General features: G+C 42.3%; 1 protein-coding gene across 4 annotated transcripts in view; it reads right to left on the bottom strand.

Annotated features, from left to right (window-relative positions):
* The window catches only part of CD109 (CD109 molecule), a 151,919-nt gene that overhangs the window by 99,321 nt on the left and 34,039 nt on the right, over positions 1–18,559 (bottom strand). For 3 of the 4 annotated variants that reach the window (XM_073789350.1, XM_073789351.1, XM_019929296.3), the window contains exon 3: positions 3,310–3,338. In XM_073789350.1, the coding sequence (XP_073645451.1) occupies positions 3,310–3,338 (29 nt within the window). Of the gene's footprint in view, positions 1–3,309; positions 3,339–9,253; positions 9,342–18,559 lie in introns of all 4 variants that reach the window. The other variant, XM_073789352.1, reaches the window with a different exon arrangement.

Below are 18,559 nucleotides of genomic sequence, written 5' to 3'. Positions count from 1 at the left end.
ATCAACAAAATATCAACGAGCATCTGAGTTGAGCACGGTTGATTCTCAGTTAGGCTAAGTCTATTTTGTGTATACATAAACGCAAACTCTGCGGGTAGATGATAGAGGCATGTTCAGAAAGGTTCTTCATGGACAATAAATGGATTCCTTATTCTAATCCGGGCCGTCTGAAACCATCTTCTCTGAAAGATCAACTGTCTTAAGGAAACAAACAACACAATAGTATTTATCCTACTTTATTTCACTAATAACTCCAGTTACCAAAAGTAATGGTAATTTCAAATAACTTTCAAAATAAAACTGAGAAATTTAAGATGACACTTTCTATTTTAAAATATATTAGTAATTAAACTTTAAAAGCATTCTAATTTTATTAGGAGGTTTGGATTAACATATATACACTACTATACATAAAATGGACAATCAACAAGGACCTACTGTGTAGGACAGGGAACTATACTCAATATTCTGTAATAACCTATATGGGAAAAGAATCTAAAAAAGAATAGATATATGTATATGTATAACTGATTCACTTTGCTGTACACCTAAAACTAACACAGCATTGTAAATCAACTATATTCCAATATAAAATTAAAAAAAATTTTTTAGGCATGTTAATTTTAAAAACCACTCCCTCGTTTTAAGTTGGATTTACTTACAAAGAGAATAAAAAGAAACTTTTTCTAGCACATTTTGTACAAACAATAATCTTTATGTTAAGTGTAAATTCTGTTTTTTATTTACTTCTTATTGAAGGCTGACTTTACTGTATCAAAAACAGAAACAATGAGCCAGTTAGATATTAAAAACATATTTGTTTTAATGCAGCCAATATATTCATATTTTATAGCAAAACTTCAGGAGGACGTTAAAAAATAATTTAAAATATTACATCTACAAGCATCAGAATGCAAGAGCACTTGGAAAGATGGGTCTATTTTAATTGAACACTCATAAAAATGCAGAACCTTCTATTTCTGCCAAGAGTTATTAAATTTTCCCAGACACTTTATGACTAAGCCTTTAAAATTTTGTTTTACTAAAAAGGGATCTAGTCCTAAATATAACTCCTGGTAAATCTTTCAATAAATAATTGCTATATCTACATACAATAGAAATGGCATAATATTAAAGACAAATATAAGACGTTGGGATCAGTATTCCGCATGGTTAAGACTTTAAGGCTAATAGTAGCCAAATTTGTAGCTAATTGGGACAAGTACAGCTTATAGGCACATTATGGGAATCAGCCAGAGTGCCCTCGTCCGCCCACATGCCTGCCCCTTCCAGACTTGCTACACTCCAGGCCATGCCACTGCAGACGTCTCTGAGGAAAGCAGACAGTTATTATGCGTTGAGCTGTGATTCCTGAACTGAAATCTCAACCCCTTCTGCTACCAGACAATTATATTACACAGGATTTATTTTAATCTTCTCACTGTAATACTTTTTCAACAGAGTTATGGACACAGACACCGGTGGGCCAGCACCTAATGTCTGAGGTCACATTAATGCAGCCTAACATCTTATTGTCACTAAGATTGGGTTTTTTTCCCCACGTCTGCCTGCTCAGGGCTTCCCTCCCCCCAACCCCACTTTCTATTATTACAACAGTATATTTGTTAGTAAGGTAAGTACAAACATAATAATAAGTAAGAAACAGGGACTTCCGTGGTGGCCCAGTGGCTAAGACTCCACGCTCCCAATGCAAAGGGACCGGGTTTGATCCCTGGTCACGGAACTAGATCCCACAGGCCACAACTAAAGATCCCACATGCCACAACTAAAGATCCCACATGCCACAACTAAAAGATCCCACGCTGGGACTTCCCTGGTGGTCCAGTGGTAAAGAATCCGCCTTCCAATGAAGGGGATGTAGGTTCAATCTCTGGTCAGGGATCCCACATGCCACGGGGCAACTAAGCCCATGGGCCACAACTAGAGAGAGAAAACCCACATACCACAACTAGAGAGAAGCCTGTGCGCCACAACAAAAGATCCTGCATGCCACAGTGAAGATCCCGCGTGCCTCAACTAAGACCCAATGCAGCCGAAAATTTTTTAAAAGATTAAATAAAATAAATATCAAAAAATAAAATAAAAAGACACTGGAAGAACACAGTTAATTTTTTGAAAAATAAATAAAAGATCCCACATGCTGCAGCTAGGACCCGGTGCAGCCAAGTAAATAAATCAATATTTTTTAAAAATAGGTGAGAAACATAATAGCTATAGAATGTAAGTAATTTTTATAAAGGACAGTTTGGGAGCACTATATTCTCTAAGAACCCCAAAATGAATGTGGTTTCTGAATGTGCTTGATAAGTAACCTTCAAGAGTTAACGGGGAACCTGGCTCATCGGGAGATGTCAACCTTACGTAAGTGTCAGGGTCAAAGTCATCAGTCATCTAGTCCCAGAAAAGTACACCAAATTGTCCTCTTGGTGGATGCTATGTTCTATTCGACTGTACATTAAATGTGTGAAGCTCCAAAACAAAACAGTAATAAAAGCACAAACTTCCAAATTAAAGCCATGAGACACAGGACTAGTTCACAAACCATATTTAATAAACAGGTTTTATGACTCTCTCAACAAAATATTAACCCTTTCCACTTCTGTAGCAGATGCTACAGCGTGTTCACATCTCATTTCACCTCCAAGGTAACCCCTATGAAATAGACTATACCTTTATCCCCCTCCTCCAGGACCAGGACCATGGTGAGGTGAGCCAGGCACTTGCCTCAACTGCAAAATTTAAGAGTGTGCCCAAAAAACTCAGTAATCAACAGTTAAAGTTTTTGAATATTTTCAAGAGTTTTAAATAGCAAAGGTGATGCAAAAATTAAATTACGAAACAAAAGATCAAAATTTCAAACGAAGACAGGGTCGGTATCAATTACTGTTGTTTTATTTTGCCTCGGGGTACACTTCAGCTCAGTAAAGCACTGCCCTTTTCCAGGACAAAGAAACTGGGATGGAGCATTAAGTACACACCCAAGACTGGAAGGCTTGTTAAGGCAGAAGCGGGACCAAACCCGCCCAGGTACCTATGCGAACAGTCCAGGCCAGTCCCCCTCAGTGAAGTTCTCCATTTTACGAGAGGAAAATCTCCACTGTGAGTTTGAAGAGGCTAATATCCAAGCTCCCTGAAGTAATATTATTCTTAAACAATCTGAAGGTGGAACTGAACTCCATCAAACTCACAAGGAATGTAAATTAATATAAAAGCCAATAAAATACTAATTCATTTATTTCACGGACATAATGTATATTTCTGAAACCAAATTTTTTAATAAATACTTACGGGTGGAAGAGTAAGTGTCTTGAAAGAGCCTAAAAGGAAAACGGGGAAGAAAACAGTCATAATTTAAATACAGTGATATAATACAAAACTTGTAAGACTCTCTTAATACTCTTTCAGATGTAGAGGGAATCAGACTTACAGAATCACAAACTTATTTAGCCAAACCTAAACAATTTTATTAAATCCCAGAACACCTGAGAGATTATTACGTATCCCTGTGCCAAAGAATTAAGACTTAAAAGGCGATCAGTGGGTAAACCTCTCCCCAGAAATTAGTTACGTTCTGCTTCTCTTTTCCACGTGTAAGTTGCTACTGCTCTTGTTACCCTTTTAAGGCTGTACATGTTTGAGGGACACTCCATACAGTGTACAGAGGGAAGCTGAGGTTCATTTCTAATGTTCATTTCTCATACACTCATGATAAAGGGGAAAAAGGAAGGCATTAGTCACATCAGGGGTGAGCTGGGACTCATAACTGACCATTAGTATTAAAATGATGCAGACATTTTTCATGTAAGTTCCTAAAAAAGACTGCTAATTTAACCCATGCCAATTTCTCATCAACTCTATTTATTGCAAGGGAAAAAATGTTTCAAGTTAAAAATAAAAGAGTACTTATTCAAAGTTCCCATTTAAGGGACATGAATTCAGAGGCGGTGACAGGCCCTCGGTTCCTTCATTCATTGAAGAAACACTTATAAGGGTACCACAGTGAACAAGACAGACATGGTCCCTCTCCTCCCGGAGGCCACATGTGCCTACCCCATGGGAACAGACAGCTACAGCATGGAGCGGGGGTGAAGCGAGTGGCCTCTGCAATCAGACCACATAGGTTCTATCCCAAATCAGCCACATACTAGTCCTGTCCTTGAACATGTTACCTGATTCTCCAGGTTCAATTTTTTCACCCACAAAATGAAGGCAATCACACAAGGTGGCTGTAAGGAATAAGTAAGCCAGTCCCTGTAAACGGTACAGAACAGTGGCTGGCATGTAGGAAACACTTGATAAATATGTCATTACACTGCCAAAAAGCTTGAAGCGTCACCCACTGGCATGTCAGTGTCCCTCTACGGCAGTGGGCCTCAGATGTTTATGATGGAGTACTCAATCGATACGAATATTTGGTGCACGGTACCACGTCAAGTTAGATGTATAAAGTTATATACCTGCACTTTCTCAACCAAAATATAAATATTAGAAAACCTGACTTTCTTAGTTTTTCTCAATAAAATAATGGAAATAAAAGTTAGTATGTTTTCTACCTACTCCCTTATAAATGGTCTTGCGACTCCCAGATGTGTGCACCCCACTTTGACCACTGCCCCAAGGGGCCTCGGTGAACTACAAGTATGTTCTCAGAAGCAGATAAGCAACTCATCGAGTCACTGATCACACAGCACAGATCAGTTGATCTAATAGCTGTCACCCTAGGAAGCGAGGAGCAGCGCTCTTCAATAATTAGGACACAGGACAAAGAATGTCTTGAAAAGGCGAAGGAGGCAGAACAATTGAACAGATATAGGTCCACACGGAACGGCTGCAATAGGGGCGGGGGAGGGCACTTCAGAGGGGCCACGGGAGGCGCCTAGAGGAAATGATGCAGTCTAGGGCTGTAGGATAAGGAAAAACGAGCCAGGTGAGAATGGAGGGGACCAGTTCCCAGGCAGAGCAGCAACAAGTGCAAAGGCATGGAGTCTACTGAAGAGAAGAGCTGTGTGAGACACGACCAGAGGCAGGAGAGGCAGTAGAGATGAGGCTGGACCAGACCACAAAAGGCCTTTTAGACAGGCGAGCCCTCACCAGAATGGTCTGGGTCACACTGTTATCCCCGCATTCTGATTGAGTATTTGTCCCGGATCTTTTTGTGGTTTAGCAAAATATTAATATGAGATGGGTTTAACCTGCACAAGATTTAACTTTGAAATTGTATAATCATGCTTTGAGAACATCTCCATTTGTGGGAAGAAACTTCTGTTCATTAAGTTCTTGCTTTTAATGGGAGAGGCATACTCTATACTGAATTGAAGGGAAATTGAGAAGCCCCATAATGATGCAGCAACTAAACTTGATGAAACACTCAAAAGAACCATAAGTAGAGACAACTAACAAGTTCTGTCTTGTAAAAATATTTGTTGAGAAGAGGCATAGGCAGACCCTGCAAAATACCTGGGCTGAAACACATAAACAGTTCAATATGGGAAAAAATTGAAATTGAGAATACCCTCCACACATCAGAATTTTCTCTGATTTTACCAGGTAGCTCAGCACTTGTGGACAGAGTGTCTTCTCAACTAAAAATATTATGGTCACTGTATACCAACAATGAACAAGTGGAACCTGAAGTTAAATTACAAGGTCCACTTACATTAGCACCAAAAAAAAAGAAACAGGCATAAATCTAACAAAACGTGTACAAGATCTAGATGAGGAAAACTACGAAACTCTGACAAGTGAAATCAAAGAGCTAAATAAATGGAGAGACATTCAATATTCATAAATAGAGAAACTTAGTTGTCAAGACATCAGTTCTTTGCAACTTGATCTTTAGATTCAATGCAATCCTAAATCCTAATCAAAATCCCAGCAAGTTATTTCATGGATGTCAACAAACTGATTCTAAAGTTTACCTGGAGAAGCAAAAGACCCAGAATAGCTAACGTAATACTGAAGGAGAACAAAGTTGGAAGAATAATGCTACCTGACTTCAAGACTTACTATAAAGCTACAGTAATCAAGACCATGTGATACTGGCAAAAGAATAGACAAATATATCTATGGAACAGAATAGACAGCCCAGAAATAGACCCTATAAATACTGTCAACGGACCTCTGACAGGCAGAACATAGGGTAATTTTAGGGCAGTGAAAATACTCTGTATGATATTATGATGACGGACATATGTCATGACACATTCATCAGAACCCACAGAATTCACAACACCTAGAGTGAACCCTCACATGAACTATGAACTTTGGGTGATTATGATGCAACATTGCAGGTTCATCCTTGGTTAAAAAAAAAAAAAATGTGCCATTCTTGTGGGTGATGTTGATAATAGGGAAGGCTATCCATGCATGTGGACAGGGAAAATATGGGAAATCTGAAAAAAATATTTTTAATTATTTGAACGTTCAAGTTGAACATTATTATGATAATGGTCAGATAACTTGAACATTCAAATAAATAATGGATTATAACCTACTGAATAAAATAAGAGTATGAGTGTGTGCTGATATATAATTTAATAGATGACTAAATGAAGGAGAAGAAAAAGGGTTTTTTTTTTACAATTTTTAATTTATTTTATTGAAGTATAGTTTATTTACAATGTTGTGTTAGTTTCTGCTGTACAGCAAACAGATTCATTTCTACATATATATTCAGAAAAAGTTATTCTTTACCATAGAATTCCAATAAATAAATGTATAAGGAATCATGGAATTAGAAAATTCCACAACAATAATGGTAATAACTGATTCAGGCGAATAATCATCAAACTTGTGTGCACAAGTGGACTGAGTGAGACCCGTAAGAAATAATAAACCATTGCTGTTTGAAGCTACTAAGTGTTGGGAGGTTCGTTCACAGCAAAAGATAACTGGAACACGTTTGAAATAAAAAAGATTAACTAGCAATATTAAGTATTATTATCCTTATTTTACAAATGAGAACCTGAATCACAGAGATATTAAGTGACTTCCCCAGGGTCACACAGGAAAGAAGTAACGGAGCTAAGATTCTAAGCCACTGCCTCTCAGTAGAAGAACGGCAGCTGTACTTTTGTTCTTGCATTCTACCCACCTTTGATTATTATAAAAGTTGCACAGCCTGTGTAGCCTCTTTGTGTATGTTGACACCCTTATTGCCTCAGTCACACAGGTTCAACATCGCAATCCCCTTGGACTCCGGGCTCTCCTCAGCTCTATGTTAGTCATCACCAGAACCTAGATCCTTCTTCCACAATGTTTCTCCCAGCCCTCAGTTACACTACAGGCGCTGCAATGGTGGAGCTCATTGAAACAATTCGTGTTATATAAGAACTTCTGGAAAGGATATAAAAGCTAGAAAATTTCTTAACTCTTTTTATCAGTTCTTCACACTACACCGTTTTCACAGGTTTGAAGCTAATTTCAAGATCAGAAAAACCCATCTTCAAAGGAAACAAGAACCACATGTGTCTAAGGTCGGGTTCCCTGGGAAGCCGACTCGGACACGGTGATTCAAGCACAGGGCGAGAGCCTGGGACCAGCACCTAGAGAAGGGGAGGGATGCAGAGGCGGGACTGGGGATGAGGGGAGGGCAAGAGCCTCAACACAGGCTCGAGCCGTGTCCACGGGGCGCCCTCAGAAGCAGCGCTGACCCCTGAGACTTGTCCTGACTGGTGGGGAGGGGCTGGACCTCCACCCAAGGAGGAGTTCCCCTGGGGCAGGGTGAGTCTCCCTAGCGGTGCAGCCCCCAGGAAGCTGGCTTGGAGGGCGGTGGGCTGCAACCTTCCCAGCAGCTTCAGGGAATGAGTCTTCATCCCCGACAGGCTGGTTCCGGGTGGTACAGCATCGTACCCACCACAACGTCCCACAGTGGAATAAAATCAGAAATACTAAACTGCAGGGAGCTGGGCCCCAGCAAAACAGCGCCCTCGATTATTCAGAGTCACTGATTTTTCGTGACTTTAGGATAAACCATCGGGCTTGACTATTTTCTCAGCCCAGTGACTGGAGGAAACAATGTGCTTCCTTTGGGCCTGACACACTGGCTACCTCCCATCACCGGCAATCTCACAGACTAAAGGCTGCGTGTGTGTGTGCGTGTGTGTCTGTGTGTCTCTGTGTGTGTGTCTGTCTGTGAGTCTGTGTGTGTGTTGTGGAAGGGGGCGTAATTTATTTTTATCTAAGTGACACTAAGCAAGGAGAAAGTAAAAAACAGCTTCGAGTCTCCAATCCAAATAAACCTAGTAGGTTGATCAACTGAAGGGCGAGCATTTCAGCGGTTCAAAGCCAGCTACCCAGATGTGAGGTGCAGGAAATCCCATTCACAGAACTTCTGTTTTTAATGGGACTCTTCATAGAGTCAAAGCTTTGAGGGGTTTTCTCATTAAAGAGAAATTGGAAGAGGGGGTAGACTGCCTGCCTGGGTCTCACTGCTCTGACATGTGACCGTGTCCATCACAGACCCAAGAAACACACAGCTGCCCCCAGAAGCTAGGGTGCAGGAGCACAGAGGCTCCCACAAACCCCTAATTCTTGCTGGATTCAGGAGTGACTCAAAGGATGTGCAGAGAGATCCAATTTAAAGTCCGCTCACTTGTCTCATGCGTCCTTATTAAAAGGTTGACTTGAAGTACTTGAGATTTTTTGCAACTTGTCTTCCCTCTAAATTGACAAGGGCAGCTTGGAATTTCCTAGGCACTTAGTAAAGTCTTATTTGAACGTCCTAACATTCTAGCAGTAATTTACGGCACCAAAATATAAAATCGGGGGCAGGGTGGTAGGAGTGCAGATGAGAAATAGTCATCTCTTTCTCTGTGGTTGCTAGGTTGAGGATGAAATAGATTGTATTTGCAAATTGTTGTGAACATTGTTTTCTCCCTTTTGCCGGAGCTCCGGGCTCTACGCAGACAAGGGAAATAGTCACCACCTCTTAAAATGCTGCACGGCATTCTCAATCACTGACTAAAGATGCGCCCTGTTCTATGAAGTCCTTCTCAATGTTCACTGCAGATAATCTCTGTAAAACTCAGATCATTTTTGTGTATAACCAGAGAAAGTAGATCTTAAAATTCCTGCAGTGCTTTCTCCTTCCCAATGCCACCAAAGCCACTCAAAAGAAACCTTGTTTTAAAGCTTCACACTTGGCACAGGCCTGAGAGCTGGCCGTCATTTGATTTACAAATAGAGTCAAAGCTATTTTTAAATTGTGTAATAAGCATACACAAAAACTAACCTTTCCTTAACTTTTGAAACACACTCCATAATGCCGTATGCTGCCTCTTCTGACATCTGTGCTCACCAGACAGCTCTGCAGAAAATCCCTGAAGGGAAGGAGAGTGTGTAATTGGAAATCCAACTAGGTCCAGAAGTATTCTCTATTGGGAAAAAAAAGGATTTTCCACCATATACGTACCTGGCTTAGTATTTACTGGTTAATTACTTTTGGCAGCTCTCTGCTGTTCAGTAATGTACAATAATGAACTTAAGGACATCACTTTTGCAACTAAAAGTTTTGACCTCTTTACCAAGTTATTAAATATTCTTTCATCAATACCCTCATTATTCAGCATTTTCTTTGATCACAGATGGAGAAAGTGGGAAACGGGGTTTCCACCACAGATCCATGGAAGATAAAACCTTAAAATATGTTTCTGCTTCGTGGTTTAATGTCATTTTTAAGCCAAGGAACTCTTCAGTGAATTCAATCCATACAGAAAACACAAGTATTTCAAACAAAACAAAACAAAAAAGTTTCCTTTGGTCCCTACACACTCCTTTAAGTTTTTTCTCTCCTGCTTCCCCTTGCTTACAAATATCTCAATAAATAACAGTTTCATAAAAAATGTTTTGTTCCATTTAGACCACTGAGTATAAAATAGGTCAAATGAAAACCCACTAAAAGTAAAATAAATAAAATGGTACAATATAAACTAAATGTTAGGGCTTCCCTGGCGGCGCAGTGGTTGGGAGTCCGCCTGCCGATGCGGGGGACATGGGTTCGTGCCCACATGCCGCGAAGCGGCTGGGCCCGTGAGCCATGGTCGCTGAGCCTGCGCGTCTGGAGCCTGTGCTCCGCAACGGGAGAGGCCACATCAGTGAGAGGCCCACGTACAGCAAAAAAAAATTTTTTAAAAATAAACTAAATGTTAGGTTCTATACATATGAAAAACCAATCAAGCCAGGCTCTGGGCCGCTAAATGTACATGGCATTTATTCTGGCAGGGTCAGGAATCTGCAGCCCACAGGCCAAGTCTGGCCCATGCCTGTTTTCGTACAGTTCATGAACTAAAAATGGTTTTAAATAGCTGGGAAAACTAAAAAGAATAATATTTTGTGACACGTGGAAATTATACGAACTCCAAATTCAGGGTCCATAGGTAAATTTCTGTCGGTGCACGAGCACGCTCCTTTGTTACGCACCATCTATGGCTGCTTTCACGCTACAATGGCCGAGTGGCTGCAACCAACACCACAGGCCAGCAAAACCTACCGTGTCGACCATCTGGCCCTTTATGGAAACAGTTTACCGACCCCTATGGTATGGGGCTCTTTTTGGGAAGACATCCTCGTTCCTCAAGGTATGAGGAGTAAGGTTGAAGGCCCACTCCAGTCAGAATCAAAGAGCCATCAATAGAGACACACGGCATTAAAAAAAGAAAAGCTAAAACACAGACACCTGGCCTCATGCCACAGGCTTGCGCTCGAGAGGGAGGCATCAGGGCTAGGTGTGATGCCGGGAGACGCGCGGTATAACATAGCTGACATTCCCAAGTGTTTACTGTGTGCTAGGCACCATGGTAAACGTCCTAAAGCAGTACATTACAAAAGGAAAAAGAATAAAACATTTAAAAAAAAAAAGGAAAAAGAAATGGGTGAAATTAATTTTAATAACATTTTATTGAATCCCATGTATCTAAAATATTACCATAAAATTTGTAATCAATATGAAACAATTATTGAGTTTTGCCGCAGTTTTTGGCAGTAAAAGTATTCAAAATCCAGTGTGTATTTTATACTCACGGCCCATCTTAAGATGTACGAGCCACATGTCAAGTGCTCAAAAACCGCATGTGGTTACCATACTGGACGGTGCAGCTCTAAAGCACTGTCTCGTTTAATCCTCACAACAGTGTTCTGAGGTCCGTACTATTATTGTTGCTTTTATGCAGATGAAGACACTGAGACTAGATGAGATGAACGACCTGCCCAAGGCCACACAGGTAGTAAGAAGTAGTGCTAAGGGCCCAGTTCCAATGCGGCTCCAGAGTCTCCCAAACTGTACAGGACAGACCCAGCTAATTCCTTCTAAAATACCAGTCCCAAAAAACCTCATACTCCCTCCTGTCTCGCTTCTGTAGCTTACTGCACCCTCACGCTGGTATCTGGACACACCCACTCTTCCATATTTTCTCTTATCCATGTTGTTATTGCCTCAAGCACCTACGTAGCCCTCCAGGGGACCATCCGTCTTCAACGCAATAGGCTCCTTTGCAGCATTCATTCCACACTCCCCGTTCCCATGCATGGCAGACACAGCTAATCCAACCACTATTTCAGTAAACCCACGCTTGACCTGAAACCGTCAACACAGCACTCCGAGCAGCCTCTACAATCAAGTTGAGCTGGCACATGAAATGAAATCTGCTTTGCTTCCTCGTAAAGAACAGAAGGACAGGAACTCTGTGTGGTCACCAAACATTTACGCCACCAGTATTGTGTCATATACAATTTGGTGCCTCTCTTCCTTAGGAGATGTAACACGTATTTCAGTGAAATTTAAATTTATAATACTAAATCGTTTCTGCCAGCTACATTTTCATAAATGTAAACTCCTAACGTTGTCCTGCCAAAAGAAGCTACCAGGTGCTCTTGGTACGCGGGCCTCTCACCGCTGTGGCCTCTCCCGTGGCGGAGCACAGGCTCCGGACGCGCAGGCTCAGCAGCTATGGCTCACGGGCCCAGCCGCTCCGCGGCATGTGGGATCCTCCCGGACCGGGGCACGAACCCGTGTCCCCTGCATTGGCAGGCAGACTCTCAACCACTGCGCCACCAGGGAAGCCCTGCCAGGTGCTCTTAAAACACCTTCCTCCCTGTTTATTTCCAAGCGCTTTACCACTCTGGTTTTCAGATTTTAATTCATGAATCATTTCTTCAGAACTAAAGACCCACAGACCTGCCCACCACCTCCCTACTCCGCAGCCTCCACCAAATCTTCTTTGATCAGTTTCACCCTCACTCTTGCAAAGGAAGAAAGTCAGGTCATGGGGTTTTCCTAAGGGAAGTGAAGACTAGAAGGGACAGAGGACCCCCATAATTTCCACTCCTCCAGTTCTGTCACTGTACCTTTGGTATGAGGTCCTATTAGCCCAGACCAAGATGTGATGAGTTACAACTCCACTTCTTATTCACACTTACAACCACAGTGATAATAAAATGCCTCTACCCCATCCCCTCAAGCTTCAAGTGAGGCACACGTCCACCATGAAAAGCCCCTTTCTCTTCCCCGTTCTCCTGTGTGCCCTCCCCTGATGCCAGTACGGGTGTCAGCCCTTGCATCTCAATAGCCCACAATCCAGCAGGGACCCAGGTTAGCGCAGCACCAGGGAATATCTCCAATTCTGTTTCTTTCCCCAGTGAGCCACTGCTTTTAACGTTTATCCCCACTTCCTACAAAGAGATGACAGATCTGCACAATTTAGAGGAAACTATAGCAAGGTTTTCTAAAATCATATTTCAATTTTATTCATCTCAAGTTCAGACTTCAAAATATTTCTTTCTCTTCTGTTTCTTCTTACATCAGAGGAAAAAGTACTTTTTAACGCTAATCCACTCACCCGTGCTCTCGAACCTGATCTCTTCTTACCCTGAATTATCCACCCCTCCCCTCTGCATCAACCCTTTTACCTCTCTACTGTGTTTTGTTTTTCGTTTTTTGTTTTTTTGCCATACGCAGGCCTCTCACCGCTGCGGCCTCTCCCGTTGCGGAGCACAGGCTCCGGACGCGCAGGCTCAGCGGCCATGGCTCACAGGCCCAGCCGCTCCGCGTCATGTGGGATCTTCCCGGACCGGGGCACGAACCCGTGTCCCCTGCGTCGGTAGGCGGACTCTCAACCACTGCGCCACCAGGGAAGCCCTCTACTGTGTTTTTTAAGAGACAATCCACCTCTCTCCTTTCAACCGTGAAACTTCTACAGAGTGGTCTACTGCAAAGGTGATATTTGAATCAAAACCTAAGCAGCTGAGTCGTGAAGACACCTGGCAGAGTGCATTAGAGGTAGAGAGATGAGGAAATGCAAAGGCCCTGAGATGGGAGCGTGCTTGGTGTGTTGTAGGACCTGCATGAAGTCCAGAGAGGCTGCGGAGTGAGGTGGGAGTCGTGTGAAACGAGATCAAAGGGAGCTAGATCGCGTAGGGGTCACAGGTCATCGGAAGGCCATTGGCTGATACTGAGATGGGGAGTGACAAAATCTGGCCTATGTTTTCTGGCCATTGGATTGAGCATAGACTATAAAGCCGTAAGTGTAGGGAGAAAAAAAAAAAGATAACCTAGGAGGCTACTGCAGTAATTTTTTTTAAAAAAAGAGTGGTCGGGCTTCCCTGGTGGTGCAGTGGTTGAGAGTCCGCCTGCCGATGCAGGGGACACGGGTTCGTGCCCCGGTCCGGGAGGATCCCACATGCCGCGGAGCGGCTGGGCCCGTGAGCCATGGCCGCTGAGCATGCGCGTCCGGAGCCTGTGCTCCGCAACGGGAGAGGCCACAGCAGTGAGAGGCCCACGTACCGCAAAAATAAAATAAAATAAATACAATAAAATAAAAATAAATAAAAATTTGAAAAGAGTGGTCTACACTTTCTGATTATATTTCCTCACCACCTATTTATTACTGAAAACTTGGCTCTCAACAATCGACTGAAAACCATTCAGTTGAGGATCTCTAGTGCCCTTTTTCCTGTCCTCTTCTCTTCTCTGACCTTCTGGGACACTACATACTGTTAAGACCTAACTTCTTGGTCTTCTTCCTTCCCTTGGCTTCTGAGACGTCTCAGCGTCTCCAATCCATCCCTGCTTCGGTTGCTCACGGGCCAGGAGCTTCACTGACTTCTTTCCCTCCTCACAAGCACCTGTCATCAGGCTTGTTCTTTCCATAAGCGCTGCCTCCTGTACATCCCACGCCTTCCCACCAAGACTTCAAATACTGTCTGCCTCTCTGAAAACAACGCCTTCAACTCTACCCCTAGTTACAATTTCAAACTTATCTGCTGCGTATCTCCACCTGGGTGTCTCCCCACACTTACATCTAAAGCAGAATGTAACATCTTTTCAGAAAACACACACACACACACACACACACACACACACACACACACACACACGAAGCTCTGTCTCCTTCTCATGTCTGCCACTCCCAGCCCTGGGCTCTTTTCCTCTGACACACCCTTCCCTTCTCCCGTATGTGAAGTAACTGTTCCCACAAAATGCCAAATACATCAGCAGAGGTGGACCACTCATGAATGGACATCTGTACAGCTCTGGGTGTAAAAGGTAACAGTACCAGGCACAGGGTCACACAAAAGAAGCACTATTTACCAACCACACTGAATTTTCGACACAAACAAGAAATAAAAACTCTCCAGCCTCTGCACTTTTAACATTATACTTATCCTTCTGAAACCTCTGAACCTTCTCTAATGCCTTCCTTCCTCTTCTGTCACACCCCCCATTCATTCACGCAAATAATCAATAAATAATAAATTAATGGGGGGAAATGTCATCCAGGAAACAAGGCGTTCCAGCATTGTAAATCCTTCTTAACAGCATAATGGATCAAACAGCAACCCCGCCCAGATTCTTACAGGATCTGATTTCTGCTCCCACCACAAGCCCTCAGTGACTCATTCCCCTTTAGAAGAGCAGTGGTACGTGTTTAGCTTGGAGTTTAAAGAATCAGTCTGTTCACTTTCAACTTCACTCCATCACTGATTGATAGTCAAGCCCCAAGACCTGTTTCTCCACTGCTTTACATTAACACCAACGTTTAGAGCTAGGGGCCACTTGAAAGGCAAATACAGAAATCTGGGCGGGACCTTCAGCTGCCTTGAATCATCACAGAACTTGCCAAGGCTTGCCTCTCACCCTCAGGTTTTCCGGTACTTGGTCGGAACAATCCATGAGAATCCTTCTAACCGAAGGGCAGTTGTTCTCACTTTAACACAGCTGAGAATCACTTGTGATGACTGCTTAAAATAAAGTTTAGATTCCCAGACCTCACCCATGTCTTGATAGGGTGACCATGAATCTGCATTTTGAATAAATATGACTCACATTTTGAGAAACACAGCAGCAGAATTTAGTTTTAGAAAAGATCTGAGGTGCCTAGCCACCCACTCCCACCCCTTGCAGAACCATTAGTCCATAAAGAGCAACTCCACCTTGAGCTGAAACAAGAAACTGGCACAAAAACGCAGGTAAGCATTTCTAAACTCCTTAGTTAGCCTTATTTTCTTCCGTATCAGATAAAGCAACATTCGCAAATATACCCTAAGTCTCACACAGAGTTCCCCATATGTTCGGAGCGTTTCCTAGAGTATCACGGAAGTAGCTTCGGCTGCAAATGTGGGCGCCTGTGATCTGTTTCCAGCTCTACCACCAAAAGGCGTTTCACCCTGGGCAAGTCACCAGACACCACCCCCCAGTCTCCTCAGCCATAAACTAGCTGATTGATTTGGCTTATCTCTGAGACCCCGACCAGCTCCAAAATTCTACGAAGCCCAAACTAAATTAGGAGGAGAGTTGGCATTGCAACTTGCAACTCTCAGATCCAGGTTAGATTTCATGAGATCCAGCTCTGAACTACCATAAGCAAACGAGAAAATGATTTTCAAGGAAGACTGATACCACACTGCATCAATATCGCAAACAAAAAGTATTTCATGCTCTTTCAGGCAGTGGAAAGCCTTCAACTTCAGAACCATCAGTACCAACAGAACGGACTTCACATTCAGGCTATACCATTTAATGTGTTATCCCAGGAAAACTATTCTCTCTTAGCCTCAGTTTTCTTATCTCTAAAATGAAGATAATAGTGCATTCCTCCAAGGGTTATTGAAGTTAAAAATTGTGCATAAAGTCCCTGGCACTATAAGGAAACTCAATATTTAATATGTTACGTTCCTTCCCATCCCCTCCTAGTGAGGTGCCTTTTATAGAGTCCCCAGTTCAAGATCATCCCAACAGGTGACTAAGAATTGCCTCTGACATAACTGTTGCCATCATCTTCTAATGACAATAGGTACCAATTTCTTGAGTAAGTCCTATGTGTTTAAGTGCTTTAAACGTTACCTCATTTCACCCTCACGTTAACCGTATAATTGTACAAGGCGGAAACCACTGCTCTTCAGATGATTAAACTGAAGCCTGGTGAGAAGGTGACAGCCCACAGACACACAACCACTGATGGAAGGGCATCAGGTAGCCCGGCTTCAGAGCCCACGCTCATCGTGACTACACTCTGGTCCTTTATCCTCAGGTCCCACCTTCTTACTAATATATACTACACACAATACCAAAGACATGTGAAAGAAGAACCCACACCCTTTAAAAATAATTCTCATGTCACTGCAGGTTCCAAATGAGCTCTACTGGCACAGCTGCCCGTGCAAACCTTCCCTGGGAGGCCTGCACACAGAGCATACTAATTCATCTACGCTCATAAAAACCAGTTACTGATTTTGATCTACAAGCCATGAAATGTATGTCAGGAGCTTTGTTTCCACTAGAAAGCCATCCAAACAGAATTGGATGAGTTTTTTAAGTTCTTCAGCTAATATTTCCAATTATAAAATACTGACTTCCCATCCTTACTGAATCGAGATAGAAAATAAAGCACCCCATAGTCAATGGGAGAGAGCTAAAAAGACAATAAAGACAAAGAAGAATGTTTCATTCTTAAAGAATAGAAGGTAAACACCCCATTAGCTCTCCCAGATTTTAGGGCAAGAAGAAAAGGCAAGTTATTAAAGGATACAGATATACACATAGAGTTCACCTCACCCAGACCCTTCAGTGGAAAGATGGAAGCAGGCTCAACGCCATAAATAAATAAGAAGAGCCTCCAGGCCAGGAGACGCCCTGCCTTGCACCCAAGTTTACAGCTGAGATTTTCTGTTTAGGTTTTTTTCTTTTGTTCTTTTTGCCGGGGGTGGGGGGGAGAAATTTTATTTTTTTATATTATATTGAAATGCAAATCAAAACTACAATGAGGTATCACCTCACAGCAGTCAAAATGGCCATCATCAAAAAATATATTGAAGTATTGTTGATTAACAATGTTGTGTTAGTTTCAGGTGTACAGCCAAGTGACCCAGTTATACATATACAGGTATCTATTCTTTTTCAAATTCTTTCCCCACTTAAGTTATTACAGAATGTTGAGCAGAGTTCCCTGTGCTATCAAAAAGTCTACAAGCAATAAATGCTGGAGAGGGTGTGGAGAAAAGGAAACCTTCCTGCACTGCTGGTGGGAATGTAAATTGATACAGCCACTATGGAGAACAGTATGGTGGTTCCTTAGGTTTTTATCTTATATCAGGTATATGTGAAACCAGCGACAAAGAATTCATCAGTGGAGGAAAGGGGTGTATTCTTTATTATTTGAAGTACATTTCATTCAGGAAAAACAATGAAAGTTTACAAATGAACATTTCAATTTGTAAAAAGAGATCGGGAAATAAAGCAGAAACTATGGTTTCCAGGATATCAGAAATGATTCAATTCCTTCACACGCTTTAAAAGATGAGAAGAGGGCTTCCCTGGTGGCGCAGTAGTTGAGAGTCCGCCTGCCGATGCAGGGGACATGGGTTCGTGCCCCGGTCCGGGAAGATCCCACATGCCGCGGAGCGGCTGGGCCCGTGAGCCATGGCCACTGAGCCTGCGCGTCCGGAGCCTGTGCTCCGCAGTGGGAGAGGCCCGCGTACCGCAAAAAAAAAAAAAGATGAGAAGATAGCTCTCATTTATGACCTGTGAATTCCAATGTTCTTCACTTTTTTTCTTGATTTGGCATGGAACTCCAGGGCACCATCACAGTAAAGGAAGAGGTAAACGCCAGGAAGCTAAGAAATAAGGGGACAGACTCATTCTCCAACCAACAGACAGTCTGACTTGATTTCAAACGCCAATAGATGCTCCATCTTCTCTGGTAATTACTACCTGCTGAATTTTATCGATTACATTTACTTAACTAACTCTTCTGTACAACAGAAGATAAGATTAGGAACCTAGTTCTATTCACCATAGAGGAGGATGAGAGTGGTGTTCGTAACAATGACAAGTACACTTCAATATCTGAATGTCACCACTAAAAACACATTAATATACCCTTAGGGAACTCCTCAAAGTTTATTAGAAACACTTTTCCTCAAGGGCTATTGTTCACCCAAAAATAAATAAATAAAAATTAATTGATCCCCAATAAATATAAAATTAATATATTTAAACATGAATAAACTAACTGTCATGCAATCCATGCTACTGGCCTCAAGGATG

This window comes from Tursiops truncatus, chromosome 12, assembly GCF_011762595.2.
Source record: "Tursiops truncatus isolate mTurTru1 chromosome 12, mTurTru1.mat.Y, whole genome shotgun sequence".
Taxonomy (NCBI): domain Eukaryota; kingdom Metazoa; phylum Chordata; class Mammalia; order Artiodactyla; family Delphinidae; genus Tursiops; species Tursiops truncatus.
This window is presented reverse-complemented; position numbering and strand designations above follow the sequence as displayed.